Source organism: Bufo gargarizans, chromosome 10, assembly GCF_014858855.1.
Source record: "Bufo gargarizans isolate SCDJY-AF-19 chromosome 10, ASM1485885v1, whole genome shotgun sequence".
Classification (NCBI taxonomy): Eukaryota; Metazoa; Chordata; class Amphibia; order Anura; family Bufonidae; genus Bufo; species Bufo gargarizans.
The window spans coordinates 117,518,506-117,532,946 of record NC_058089.1 but is presented as its reverse complement, the minus strand read 5'-3'; the positions used below and the strand labels follow the sequence as shown (position 1 = coordinate 117,532,946).

The window sequence follows — 14,441 nt, the reverse complement described above, 5'->3', positions numbered from 1 at the left end:
GGCGGAAAAATATAAATGTTATGTAGCAACACAAAAAAATATAAAAAATTTATAGTGCAAAAGTAGAAAAACGTAAAACAATGTATATATTCTGTATTCTAGTGATAGGCCTTCAGTATATAAAATGGGAATTCCCCTTTAAGACCTGCCATCATCAATATGTCTTGGCCAAGTATCCGCCCTGTAGGCTGATATTGAGAGCGTTGCAGAGTGTTTTAAAGCAGCAACTTATTTGCTTCCTGCTGACTTTGCTGCCACGTTAAGGGCATCTCATTATCTGCTGAGCAGTCATCTGTTTCATCCTCTGGAATTACCAGCCTAGAGATAGAAAGCAATCACTTTCACGCTTCGTTCTCAATCACCCAGACTGATTTCTTCTTGAAGTTCTGGCCTGGTTTGATCTCTTCAGTATTCATGTCAATTTATCAGACCAAGAACGATCAGGTGTGCACCTCGTCTCCTGCATCGAGGTCTGAAACGCCACCGCAGGAACATTGTAGAGTATTATGTCACCCTTTTGTCCTCAGATTCCAGATAAACATTGCGCTTCATTAAATTTGCTCTCTGGGTAAAGAACATTTTGTGTCTGCATCAGAAATAAAGTACAATTGTGCTTCTCTCCGGCAGCCAACTTCAACAGCAGCAAGAGAACGGCAGAAGAGACGCGCATGATCTGATGGGAAAGATGACGGCTCTGCAGGCAGAGAAGAAGGCTCTACTCCTCCAGAGGAATGACCTGTTAGCTGACAACAAGATCCTGGAGGCAGAAGTGGAGGCCGTTAAAAAGTCTAACAGGTTGGCATTGCTTATGATGATCAAAAGGTTCATTGCGGTAATAACTACAAAAAAAAAAAAAAAAAAAATATGATAAGGGTAATGGTGTTATTACACTGCCCTTAGGCTCATTATTACACCAGCCAATGCTAAATATATGGGGAGGAAAAATTGCTACTGTGATCATTCCTCCCCTATTCTGTTGTATTGGTGATCGGCAGCAGATTGCTGATTACATGGAGCAACGGGCTGCCGATAATCACCCATTTTGTATGCTGCATAAAACATGCAGTCAGCCGACAAACGAGCGTGTAATAGGGCTTTAAAGGGGATGTCCCATGAAAAATATTTTACATTTTTCCAACCAACACCTGGATCTGAATACTTTTGTAATTGAATGTCCTTAAAAATGTATTCACTGAAATCTATTTGTATAGCGCCACCTGCTGTTTGCCCTATATCTAATTTCTCTGTCCCGCTTACTGAGCTGGATGCACATGCTCAGTTCCATCCTTCAGCTGCAGTAGAAAGTATACGAGTGCACGCCCCCTGAGAAAGTACCTGCTCCTTGAGAGTGCAGCTCCCCCTGAACGGTACAGCTCCTTGAGAGTGCACGCCCCTGAGACGGAGCCCCCTGCTCCTTGCGAAAAAGTGCACGCCCCTGAGACGGTACCTGCTCCTTGAGAGTGCACGCCCCCTGAGACGGTACCTGCTCCTTGAGAGTGCACGCCCCCTGAGACGGTACCTGCTCTTGAAGTGCAATCCCCTGAGAACCGGTACCTGCTCCTGAGAGTGCACGCCCCCTGAATACGGTACCTTCTCCTTGATAGTGCACGCCCCCTGACGGTACCTGCTCCTTGAGAGTGCCGCCCCCTGAGACTTACCTGCCGCTGAGAGTGCACGCCCCCTTAGACTGTACCTGCTCTTGAGAGTGCACCCCCCTGAACGGTACCTTCGCCTTGACAGTGCACGCCCCCTGAGACGTACCTTGCTCCTTGACATTGCACGCCCCCTGAGAAGGTACCTGCCCTTGTACAGTTCACTCCCCCTTAACGGTACCTGCTCCTTGACAGTGCACGCCCCCTGAGACGGTCCTTGCTCCTTACGTTCACGCCCCCCTGAGACGGTACCGGCTCTTGACAGTGCCGCACCCTGAGACGGTACTGCTCCTTGACAGTGCACGCCCCCTGATACGGTACCTCTCCTTGACGTGCACTCCTACCTGAGACTGTACCTGCTCCTTGACAGTGCCGTCCCCCTGAGACGTACCTGGGCTCCTTGACAGTGCACGCCCCCTCTCCTTGACAGTGCACGCCCCCTGCGTCCTTACAGTGCACGCCCCCTGCTCCTTGACAGTGCACGCCCCCTGAGACGGTACCTGCTCCTTGACAGTGCACGCCCCCTGAGACGGTACCTGCTCCTTGAACAGTGCACGCCAACTGATAGCGTTACCTGCCCTTGACAGGTGCACGCCCCCTGAGACGGTACCTTCTCCTTGACAGTTCACGCCCCCTGAGACGTACCTGCTCTTGACAAGTGCACGCCCCTAGACGGTACTGCTCCTTGACGAGTGCACGCCCCTGAGACGTACCTGCTCCTTGACAGTGCCGCCCCCTGAGACGGTACATGCTCCTTGAAGTGCACGCCCCAGAACTGTACCTGCTCCTTGAACAGTGCACTCCCTGACGGTACCTGCTCCCTGTGACAGTGCACGCCCCCTGAGACGGTACCTGCTCCTTGACAGTGCACGCCCCCTGCGACGGTACCTGCTCCTTGACAGTGCACGCCCCCTGAGACTGTACCTGCTCCTTGACATCCCTGCCTTAAAGAGGTTGTCCAGGTTTTTGCAAGTGATGGCCTATCCCCACAATAGGCTATCACCATCCGATGCGGGGGTCCAACACCCTTCGCTCCCACCTATCAACTGTTTTGGCCGTATGGACTACATGGCGCGGATGAGTGTCCACAAAAAGAAGCCATCATACGGCAATGTCAACTGAAATAAGAAGTTAGGGCTCTTTGAACGCAGGGATGAAAAACCGTAAACGTCGCTGCGGTTTGATGGATAAAGGTGATTTGCTTCAATGTGTGTGATTGAAGTAGGTCTGTTGGGACCACCACTAATCATGTGGACATGTGCACCAATTTCCCCCTCCCGGTGACACAGTCGCCTGAATTTTATGGGTAAAAATATCAGTGTAAAAAACAAAATTGGCAAAAGGTTCAACGCGCTTCAAGGTGCGACTTATTCTTGGTGCATATCCAGGAATCGTACAGGAAGGCTGGATGCATTAATAAGTCTCTCTGCTGGCAGCTGCCATTTCTTTTGTTCTCCATCAGAGCGCAGGGGGCTCAGTCTTTAGACCCCTCTTGAAATGATTTTTCCGGGTTTGTCTGCATGCAGCGAATGCTGCGAATGATATCATGAAATGCACCGCCACAGCCCATGTAACAGGTTGTTATATTCATAAATCAAACCTTACAATTAGGAATTTCAGCTTGAATCTCTGCCTGTAATTAAGCGGCTGGTGATTGTATAACATAAAGCACTGTTCATGGCAGGCATCCCAGCCTGACCGTATTGAATTCTGCCGCCACTGAGCCGTTTTATGTACTTGTTCTTCAGGAAGATGCAGAGGAGGGTCGGCCAGCTGAAGCAGCAGTTGGAGGACGCGATGGAGAAGGAGGTGACGGCACATCAGTATCTTGCCAATCTAATAACGCTGGCTGAGAGCATCGCTGGGGAAAGAGATGAGCTCATTAATATGGTGGGTACAAAAAATAAATAAACACTCGAAAATCAGGGCTGCTTTCTGCAGGAAACATTGCCACACTTGTCCGTGGGCTGTGTCTAGTATGGCAGCTAAAGTGAATGGTGCTGAGTGTAATACCAAACACAACCTGTGGACTGATGTGGCGCTGTTCTTGGAAAAAACACATTGCTGTTTATGCTCAATTTGCACCATTAATATGTGAAACACAGAAGCACAGTCTTGATATTTACCAGCGCACTGTATATTTTATTAAAATGATGGTTTTGCTGAACATTTAGAGCATCGATATGTTCAGTATCTCCACTCCTTTTTGTTAGACCGATCCTCCAGCAGTCAGCTCTCATTTGGGGGAAACCTGGCAGCGTTTAGCAAGTGTTTAGTTTCCCTGCAGCGCCACCACAGGAAGATTGAAGCATTACACAGTTGTTGAATTCAATGGACTGTCAGTGTAAGGGCTCATGCACACGACCGTGTGTATTGGATCCGCAAAAGAGACTGATGATGTCCATGTACATTCTGCATTTTGCGGAACGGAACAGCTGGCTCCTAATAGAACAGTCCTATCCTTGTCCGTAATGTGGACAATAATAGGACAGAACGGACATACGGAAACGGAATGCACACAGAGTCACTCCAGTTTTTATTGCGGACCCATTGAAATGAATGGTTCCGCATACGGTCCGCAATAAAAACGGAACGGACACAGGAAGAAAATACGTTTGTGCATTAGCCCTAATACACGGATGAACAGTGAGAAACACTTTTTTATGCAACCGATCTCCTCTCTGGCTAATAGATCAAACCAGTGGCCAAAAGACATGTAGGATTTGCATTGACTCCCATGACTATTTTAGGGTGCTCAACAACCTTAGACAGTAGAAAAAAATATCTATCTGTCACGTCGAGAGTGGATTGCAGTCTAATGCAACGTTAATTGACCTCTGTGTTGGAAGAGTCTCTTGCTACTTGTGATCTGTGGCCAAAAATCCGGCAGCCTTGGAGTTTTTACAGCTGTCATGTTGCATGTAGTGACACGGCCACATTTACAGTCATCACTGGCAGTGAGGCCCTAGAATGGATTTCCTTAGACGCCCCCTTAGCCACATGAAGGACAGCAGTTTTTCGTTCAATGTAATGTACTCTCTTGCAGCATCTTCAGTACATATAGTCAGTGGCGGATTATAACATGGGCAATTTAGGCAGCCACCAAACCACCCACCATGTGAGAAGACAGTCTAGGGCACATTTACTAAGACCGGCATTTTACGCCGGTCTTGCTTTCCTCCTCTGCGCTGCCTTTGGATAGGTCTCATTTATGACGAGGCGTGCACCTTGTCACAATTTAGGCGCATCTGTGGCAGTCTGTGCGCCTGGAGTAAAAACTACGCCACAGCCCCTGGGTGGTGTAGTTTTTGGCTTAGGCTACTTTCACACTCGCGTTTGGTGCAGAAACGCTTCCGTTCAGATAATACAACCGCATGCATCCGTTCAGAACGGATCAGTTTGTATTATATTTAACATAGCCAAGACGGATCCCTCTTGAACACCATTGAAAGTCAATAGGGGACGGATCAGTTTTCTATTGTGCCAGATTGTGTCAGAGAAAACGGATCCATCTCCATTGACTTACATTGTGTGCCAGGACGGATCCGTTTGGCTCCGCTTCGTCAGGCGCTTCGTCTGCCTCCTGAGCGAAATAGTGACTGAACGGAGGCAAACTGATGCATTCTGAGCGGGATCCTTTTCCATTCAGAATGCGTTAGGGCAAAACTGATCCGTTTTAGACCGCTTGTGAGAGCCCTGAAACGGATCTCGCAAACGGAAACCAAAACGCCAGTGTGAAAGTAGCCTAACATTTGCGCCTCTTTCCAGGAGTCCCAGCCCCAGCATGTTCCCCGCCCCAACCGCCATGCCCAAATAACCTACAAGGCGTAAAACCATCCGTCTGCCAAAATTAGTAAATGTGCCCCCCCCGTCTCTTATTGCAGCCACACTTACAGTAAGGAAGCATGAGGAGGGGGTTTGTGGCCTGCTGCCTGCTTCTCTTCTGTTCTACGGCTGCTATTCTTCAGACATCTGCTCGCCTGGAGCCAGACAGCTGCATCCTGGACCAGATGCCGCTGCAACTTATTGACGGCAGAGTCCAGGTCGGAAATGATCTGGACTTGCTGCTGACTATAGGTGTGGGGGGCAGGCTTGGTCCAGGATGCACTGCATACAGTATATAACGCTGCAGACATTTACCATTGTAGACCAGCGGTCAGTCTGTATTTTATATCCTATCCACTTACTCGGGTTCAGTTTATCCGGGGATCTGAATGGATGGTGCAGGCTGTGTCCTTGATAAGCCGGAGAAGCGAACATGTCTAATAGGTTGTGGCATTACAGATGGCAGGCAGCAACTCCCTGCCCTGAGCCTCAGCAATCCTGGTGACATTCTGTGCGGAGAACTTGATGTGTTCTGATGTCTCGGCCTTCGTATCTATTTTAAGGTTACCTAGAAGCTAAAACATCTTCCCCGTGGAAATCTTAGCAACATGAAAAGCTCACAGTGCAATCTTTAGATGCGGGAATGATAAAGAGAGACACGGGCCACGTGTTAGTGCTTGGATCATCTGGAATGCCTTTTTTTAACGCTGAATGGAAGTATGCTGTAGATACTGTAAATGTATGGACGCTAGGGGTCTGACTGCTGGGACCCCCAGCAATCACAAGAATGAGGGTCTCCAAGTCCTCTTTGAATGGCGCAGTAGTGCTCGTGTATGACCACCGCACAATTCACGTACATGCGTGTTGCTGAATTGATTATTAACTGTTTATTGTTCTCGAGCACGGGCTGGCCCTGCCCTCAGTCTGTAGCTGATCTATACCACTGGGGCAGACAGCCGGCAGGTTTCTATCTTTTCTATGCTTTTTGCACACTGTCCTTAATATGCATCTACTTTCTTCCATTCCCCCATCCTCGTGAACTGAGAGTTTATGATGTGCCATACTTTTAAGATCTTATGCTGGCAGTCAGCGCAAAATTTCCTCCAGTCCAGGCTGGCATTCGTGATGAGAAGATGAAATCAATCAGCATTTTTGGAAAGTTACTTTGACCCAAACTGATTTATGATGCAGCGAGTTCACTGGTCTGATGTACTGCACTCACATCATGATCAGAAATCACTACGGTCGGGTGAATCAGGACTTAGTTGGGGTTCCCCTCTGTTCCTCAGACATCTGGGCTGTTCTAACAGGGCTCCCAGTCTGTGCCAAGGCCTGTGAGAGTCAGGCTATCCTCCATATATGTGGTATGAGCTCTGACCTGTTGATTTTTGTATGTGGTGTCAGCGGAAGGACAAAGACCTGATGAGTAGTTGGTGGCCAGATGGCCTAGTCTTTGATTTGTCTTTGGAACTGGGGAATATCCCTTGTATTTGATATCACCACTTGTTTGCCCACTGGAGTTTGAGTAAAGCTGGTTATGGACAATTTGCACCAAAATCTATGGTGTTGGAGTGGCTTCTTGAGGTGTGCCAACTCTCTTCTCCCCAAGGCAGTGATCCCAGAGACCTAATTGACCCCCAAGTTGTCACAGGATCCTTTTCTGGTCAGACATATGGAGTAGATTGTGACTTTACCTACTATTCCTGTGTGCATGATCGCTGTACGGTGACGCCACTGTGTGCATGATCCCTGTACGGTGACTCCACTGTGTGCATGATCCCTGTACGGTGACGCCACTGTGTGCATGATCCCTGTACGGTGACTCCACTGTGTGCATGATCCCTGTACGGTGACTCCACTGTGTGCATGATCCCTGTACGGTGACGCCACTGTGTGCATGATCCCTGTACGGTGACGCCACTGTGTGCATGATCCCTGTACGGTGACGCCACTGTGTGTATGATCCCTGTACGGTGACGCCACTGTGTGCATGGTTCCTGTGCATTATGGAGACCAAAATAATCATGAGCTTCCATCTTTTGAACTTGCTGCTAGAGGTGATCATTGTGTGGTGAGGCACCATTATAGGTTTTGCTATGGGGCCCCATGGTTACTTCTTACACCCCTGTTGCTCACATTTTTATGACCTGTCCACCAGAAACACAGTTGTGTTCCTCTCCACCAGTTCTTAGACACCAGAGCTGTATAAATCGTCTAACCCCTGGTGAATTTTGAGAATCCCATAATTTCCTTCTTCTGTCGTCTTTGAAAGATCCATTCATTTCACCCTCATTGGTGCAGCCACCTGTATCACCTCGGGGTTCAGACACTTTACCAGGCAGCCCCTTCCTTTAGACAGCCAGGGTGGGGGTCTGTGAGATGCAGTCCCACCCAGAATCTGTTACAGCACCCCTGTATACCTGCAGCAATCACGTCAATTCACAGGAGCAAACAGTTGGGTCCCTAGGTTCATGGTTTCAGTCTCTGTCAGTATAATCGGTCAGGGCTCACAGACTTAATAGTACGGGCTTCACCCGCTTGGGTCTTCAGGAATGCTTCCTGCTCTGGGACATTTATACTGAGCAGGTATTACGTAGTCGCCCATTTGATGTTAAGGGTACTTTCACACTAGCGTTTTTCTTTTCCGGCACTGAGTTCCATCACAGGGGCTCCATACCGGAAAAGAACTGATCAGTTTTATTCTAATGCATTCTGAATGGAGAGAAATCCGTTCAGGATGCATCAGTTCAGTCCCTCTTACGTTTTTTGGCCGGAGAAAATACCGCAGCGTGCCGCAGCTTTCTCTCCGGCCAAAAATACTGAACACTTCCCGGAATGCCGGATACGTTGAAATGTATTGGTGTTGGATCCGGCATTAAAATTGCCGCATTGACGGATCAGTTGGCAGATCTTTAAATCTGTGAAAAAAATAAATACCAGATCTGTTTTTCCGGATGACACCGGAGAGACGGATCCGGTATTTCAATGCATTTGTTAGACGGATCCGCATCCGTCTGACAAATGCCATCTGTTTTACGTCCGGATTTCCGAATCCGGCAGGCAGTTCCGGCGACGGAACTGCCTGCCGGAATCCTCTGCCGCAAGTGTGAAAGTACCCTAATAGTAATGTGTGGCAGGGGTCACTGGATGCCCCAGTGAGAACACCAACACCAGTGGTGAATGCCTTGGACGCAGCCCATGAGGACAGAGGGCGCCTTCCTCAGCTTTACCCTTCCCCCATCTTAAAAGTTTTGTGCTACTGCACAAGTCTTCCCCTCTCCAAAATCTCAGTGATGTTGGCAAACTTACTGGGTTCTGGACAGTATTAGGGAATTAATGATCTTCTCGGTGTCGGACTTTCATTTACAGTATGATGGATCCTCATAGTGACTCCGTCTTTGAGCCAATGCGGTGCGACTTTCATATCATCCGTGTTTCAAAGAGTGTTCCTTTTGAGGTTATAGCATTCTGTTGAGACTCGCAGTAAAAGATTTTAGTGGCTGTGATCATAAAACTTCATCTATAAGCAAGCAATGTCTTAAAAGGGTCTGTTGGCAGGAAATTCACTGATTAACCAGGAACAGTGCCTTGTAAAGCTAGCCCACCTGAATGGCGTGAAACCTTTCACTTAGCGATCCGTTCATTGTAGAAAAAAAAGTACTTTTAAACCTTTTATGCATGTGAGCATTTAAGTGCACAGAGGGTGGGGCCAAGTCACTCTGTGCACTCTTGCTCCGCCTGCTTCCTCTGCCAGCTCCTCCCTCTCCTTGTTGATTGACAGGACCAGGTTCCGGCATAGTCCTCTCACCTGGGCCTGGCAGTAATGGAGGAGGGTACATGACTGTTGTTAGCTAGACCGATCTTAACAATTTGCTAAGTTTTTTTTTAACCTCTGTCTCTGAAAAAAATGATTTATACCACATTTTAATTTTGTGAAAATTCTGCTTAGACTAAAGGCCTGGAAGCTGAAAAACGGGGCGCCCTGTCTACGATGATGGAAGGCGGTGTTCGCTTGGGGCGATTAGAAGAGATGGTAAAGGTAAGAGCAAAGACTTGAATAGTAATGAAAGTGGTTGGTTAAACTAGGCAAAGCTGCCTGAACTAAAGGGGCACCCTGATGTTAAAGGGAACCTGTCATCAACTTTATGCCGACCTTACTGGGGGCAGCATAAAGTAGTGACAGGAATGCTGATCTCAGCGGTGTGTCACTCATTAGCTAAAAGTAAGTGGTTGCCGAGAACCAGCATCATAAACATTGCAGCCCAGGCCTCGACAAGAGTCAAATCTACCTGAGAAGAGTCCTGGTTATTCCTAATCTCCTGCTCTCTCGCCCACCTGCTGATCGGCAGTTCTCTCCTAGAGAGAAAGGGAGACAACTAGGTATAAGACTGTCAGTCATCAGCAGGTGGGCAGGAGAGCAGGAATTCATGAATAACCAGGACTCTTCTCAGGTGTCCGGGACTCTTTTCCAGGCCCAGTCTGCAATGATTGTGATGTTGGTTCTCGGCAACCACTTACTTGTAACTTTTAAATGACCGACCACTGAAATCAACCCGCCTGTCTCTACTATATGCTGCCGTTAGTATGGACAGCATAAAGTTGATGACAGGTTCCCTTTAAGGGTCCATTCACACGTCCGTGTGTGTTTTGCGGATCCATGGACATCGGCGGCGTGCGTTCCGCATTTTGAGGACCGCACATTGCCAGCACTAATAGAATATGCCTATTCTTGTCCGCAATTGCGGACAGGAATAGGACATGTTCTATTTTTTTCGGGAACGGAATTGCGGCCCCCGGATGTGCTGCCCCATAGAAATGAATGGGTCCGCAATTCCGTTCCACAAAATGCGGAATGAAATTGCGGACGTGTGAATGGACGCTTAGTGTTAGCCATTTGTATGTGTTACAAAAAAGATCCATTGAAGAGTTATTGCCCTTTACTTACATGGTATGGCACCACCTGGTGTTCAGAATGTAAAGCTGCGTGCACAATAACCAGCTAACTGCTGGTGGACATGCCTGGCTCAGTCACTTGCTGGACCCTCATTCCTATTCTCGTAACAGTGATCCTCTAGTTACTGAAATTGCTTCTACCCTGCTTCTCAGGGAAGGGCCCCGAACCTGTGCAGCAGGACAGCAGTATCCAGCAAAGTTGCATCGACTTGGTAGCAGACATTTACTTTAACTTTTTTTTCACCACTTCAGACTTCACAGTACAATTGCCGGGGAACTTTCTTGGAACTACTTTTACAGCTGCCAGAGGGGGGAGTAGACTGACTAGGAACCTACTGGGACCAGAGGGGGGAGGATGTGGAGCAGGTAGGAGTGAAAGACATGGGATGCATGAAAGGAGTTTGGGTATTTGTAGGCAGAATATAGAGAAATTGGTTGTGTGACATTGCCCAGTAGCCTGCCTAAAATAACACAGGTTAGCGGTGGTGCCGAGAGGGACATAGAGATGGAAAGATATGTTATTCGGTGTGGAAGCTGGGCAAAGTAGTTTTAAAATAGTGGCTAGTAGCCTTTTGGTTCTTCTCTATGAAAGTAGGCATGCATTTTGCTTTTATTTAATGGAAGCTGTAATACCAGATGCAGCCTGTGAACAGGAGTGGTGCCATTTCTGGAAGAATTAGCCGACCCTTCTCCAGAGGAACAGTATCTGCAGCCTCTCTCCTGCCGGGTGCATTGGAAAAGGGCTTTTCTAGTCACTGTGCACACTATCTGGTCTGCATATGAATGTAATGTATGGAAGAAGTCGTGTATCGTGCAGTACGTGATTTTACGTTCTGTCTTTACTTTGTCTGTATAATCCACTCGCTCATAATTCGGGTATTTCTAGCCTCGCATTGTCTTGTAGCGAGACAGTCTGTTCTGCTGCATCTTTCTCCACACATAATAAAGCAATAGTGACATTAGCAGATTTGCTGCAAATAGGGATATAACGTCAAGGCTTCTTATTTTTATCTCGCTGCGACGCCCACACAGTTTAGTGACAGCCTCGGAATTCCAAAAAGTAGAGTGACTCACCTAGCGGAGTAGTCGTCCAAGTCGCACAGATCCGTGGGTGAAATTCTCCAGGCAATAGCTGCTTACAGCAGGGAAGAACGTGCCTCTCCTTACAGATATCGATTGCCTACCCGAGGTGGCCTGGCGCTACTTAGAGGAATTTCACAAAGGTATACTCCACTTTCGTGTTTTGCCTTTTAGCAGGTTAAATGGGTTTTCCAGAACCTACCTTGTGATGACCCAAGCTTAAGACAGGGCAATAGCATCAGATCGGCTGTGGTCCGACTCCTGCCACCTGTACTCTTCAGCTGGTTTCACAAGCCGGAACCATGCACCAGAACTACACCGTTCTGTCCACTAGATAGTGGCCAGGCCTGTGGCATTCAAGTGTGGCCTGGCAACTACTCGGTGGATGGAACTGTGTGGGTCTCGTGTCAGAGTTTCTGAAAACAGCTGATCGTCGGCATGCCAGGAGTAGGACCCCCACCGAGCTAATATTGATGACCTATCCCAAGTTCGGAAAAACCCTTCCAGCTTTATACCAAGGTCCATGACTGTCTAAAAGGCCAGCAATGTAAAATCGGAAGTTAAGGCCGGGGTTACACGCCGCTTTTTCCACCTTTTCTCTGAGAAAAAAAAAGCCCTGAGTATAACTCGTATTTTTTATTTTCTTTGGAGTATTGGATTGTGGTGATTAATATCTCCTTGGTGGCCCTATTTCAACTTTTCACTGTGTATTCAATTACCCCTAATTCCACAGTTTTGTTCCCTGTACTGCCTACTTTTACCTGTGCTTAAAATCAGGTTGCTATGCAGGGTCCGTTGTTGAAGGACAGAGGACCCAGAAGCACGCAGCGTGCAAGGTCAGATTACAGACAGCCAGGGACTGTAGGTAAATGATTAGAGCCAGGACCTCCCCAGCAGCTGATAACGGTGCCTGGGCTGTGTGCACTTCTCCCTGTCCCTGCGCTTGGCAGACGCTCCCTCACTCAGCAGAGCTGGAGAAGGCAGAGTGGAAGCAGCGCAGACCAGGGAAGGGAGATCTGCCCTCTGCTCAGTGTATAAATGAAAGCAACATGTGGTAAGAGGACCCCTTGTGCTGCAGGAGATTAACCCTTTAGGGGGGAGGGCTCTGGTTACTGACACTTTTGGGGGGCTATTGTTACTGGCTAGTGAGGGCAGGCGGGATTAGCCTCAGGGTGAGGGCAGTGGCGGCCATCTTAACTGAATAGTGAAATTGCAGTTTTATGCAGACTGGTTGCCAAGGGCTGAATCTTATTAAATATGGGGTAAGTCAGTCTAATAGTAACTGATTCTGGAATATCATGTTATTAGTAACTACATATATGAAAATTGAAATTGGGGTCTAAGTGTGACCGTTATCCTTTAAAGCAGCCGTAACTAAGGGAAAAACTCAAAGAAAACAGTGGTATGTGAAAAAACTAAAGATTGCTTTATGCATAATGCTGCAGCAGCAGTAACATGCTAAAATGTATTTTTTTGTTGAAAACTTAGCGGTTACACTTTAATGCTTCTGCAGTTGAGCAGGAAAGTCCCAGGTTTTCAGAGACATCGGAGGACCTCGAGGAGGAGACCGAACTTCCGTAGCAGGGGCAATAGACCGCTCTCTACCCGTGAGGGCCCCACCGGTTTACTGTAATATATATATATTTTTGGTTTCACTTTTGCATTTTATCCATGACTATTTTTGACAAGCTAGTTTGGGTCGACACTAGATCATCTTCGTAGTAAATATTGTAGCAAATATTAACTATCTCTAGTTAATTACTAAAACAGCAATGTCGGAGGACAGGCAGGTCACCTTTGAGTGGCCATATTCTTTTTTTTTTTTTTCAGGCGTTCATGTCTTTGTTACTATTCTTACGATAAGTGCTCCATTGACATAAATTGCCAACAGTGTCTGGAACATGAATATGACCTGTGGATTCGTTGCTATGGCAATGTCCTGCGCACATATAATAATTGTCTGCGAGCAGTAATGAGCCCTTTATAACGATCACTGACCATGAATATGGGTGTGCACAAGGCCACGGGGCTGTTATTTCTGTGAGCCCCGCGCTGCAGTTTGCTGCGGGGAACCTCAGATGTTTATGCTCCGTTTTGATGCCTCGATCATTGATTGGTGATAAAATGATGCACACATTTGGGGCAGATTAAAGGGGTATTCCCATCACAATGATCACTGTTAAATCTCTTTATGATTTGACAGTGATCATTTTTCTAAATACATTTTATTACCCAATTCCCACCCTTTTTGAGAAAATAAGTCCCCTCTTACCACCTCTCCTGTCGAATACTGCCGGGCCGCGCTTGCGCAGAAGACTGAAGTTTTTCTCCCGGCCGGGCCACGCAATGTCCTGAACGCGCACGCTGCCGCGCATGTGCCATGATGACTTCTTCCTGGCCAGTATAGTACAGAGCCGCAAACGTGCATGCTGGCTCTGTACTATACAGGCCAGGAATAAGTCACCATGGCGCATGCGCGGCGGCGTGCGCGTTCAGGACATTGCCCGGCCGGGAGAAAAACTTCAGTCTTCTGCGCAAGTGCAGCCTGGCTGGGAGAAGACATCAATCAAGCACCGCCGAATCCAGGAAGTGAACGTCGTGCTGGATGAAGGCAAGTATGAAAACTGAAGATGGGAATACCCATTTAAGGCATCAGAATGACATGCAATATTTTTGGAAATGCCTGTTAGTAATCTTTTTCCATTAAAGCAGCATTGCCTTCTTGTCAGAAGGATAGGCCATCCCTTTATGACTGTGGCGGTCCAGCCTCTGGCACACTTACTGATGTTGAGAATGAAGGAACTTCAGCGCTGGTGTCTCAGATCTAGGGCTGCATCCCATTCACTCTTTTCTTTTTCCCTGTACCGCCCCCCGCTGTCCAAATGTACTGCACTTCAACCCTTTTAAGATGAATTATGCTGTCTGTAGTTC

At 47.7% G+C, this 14,441-nt stretch overlaps 1 protein-coding gene across 2 annotated transcripts in view; it reads left to right on the top strand.

Moving 5' to 3' along the window:
* CEP89 (centrosomal protein 89) overlaps positions 1–14,441 on the top strand; it is a 93,285-nt gene that overhangs the window by 52,341 nt on the left and 26,503 nt on the right. For both annotated transcript variants that reach the window (XM_044270369.1, XM_044270370.1), the window contains exons 14-16: positions 628–795; positions 3,401–3,542; positions 9,427–9,516. In XM_044270369.1, the coding sequence (XP_044126304.1) occupies positions 628–795; positions 3,401–3,542; positions 9,427–9,516 (400 nt within the window). The remainder of the gene's footprint in view (positions 1–627; positions 796–3,400; positions 3,543–9,426; positions 9,517–14,441) is intronic.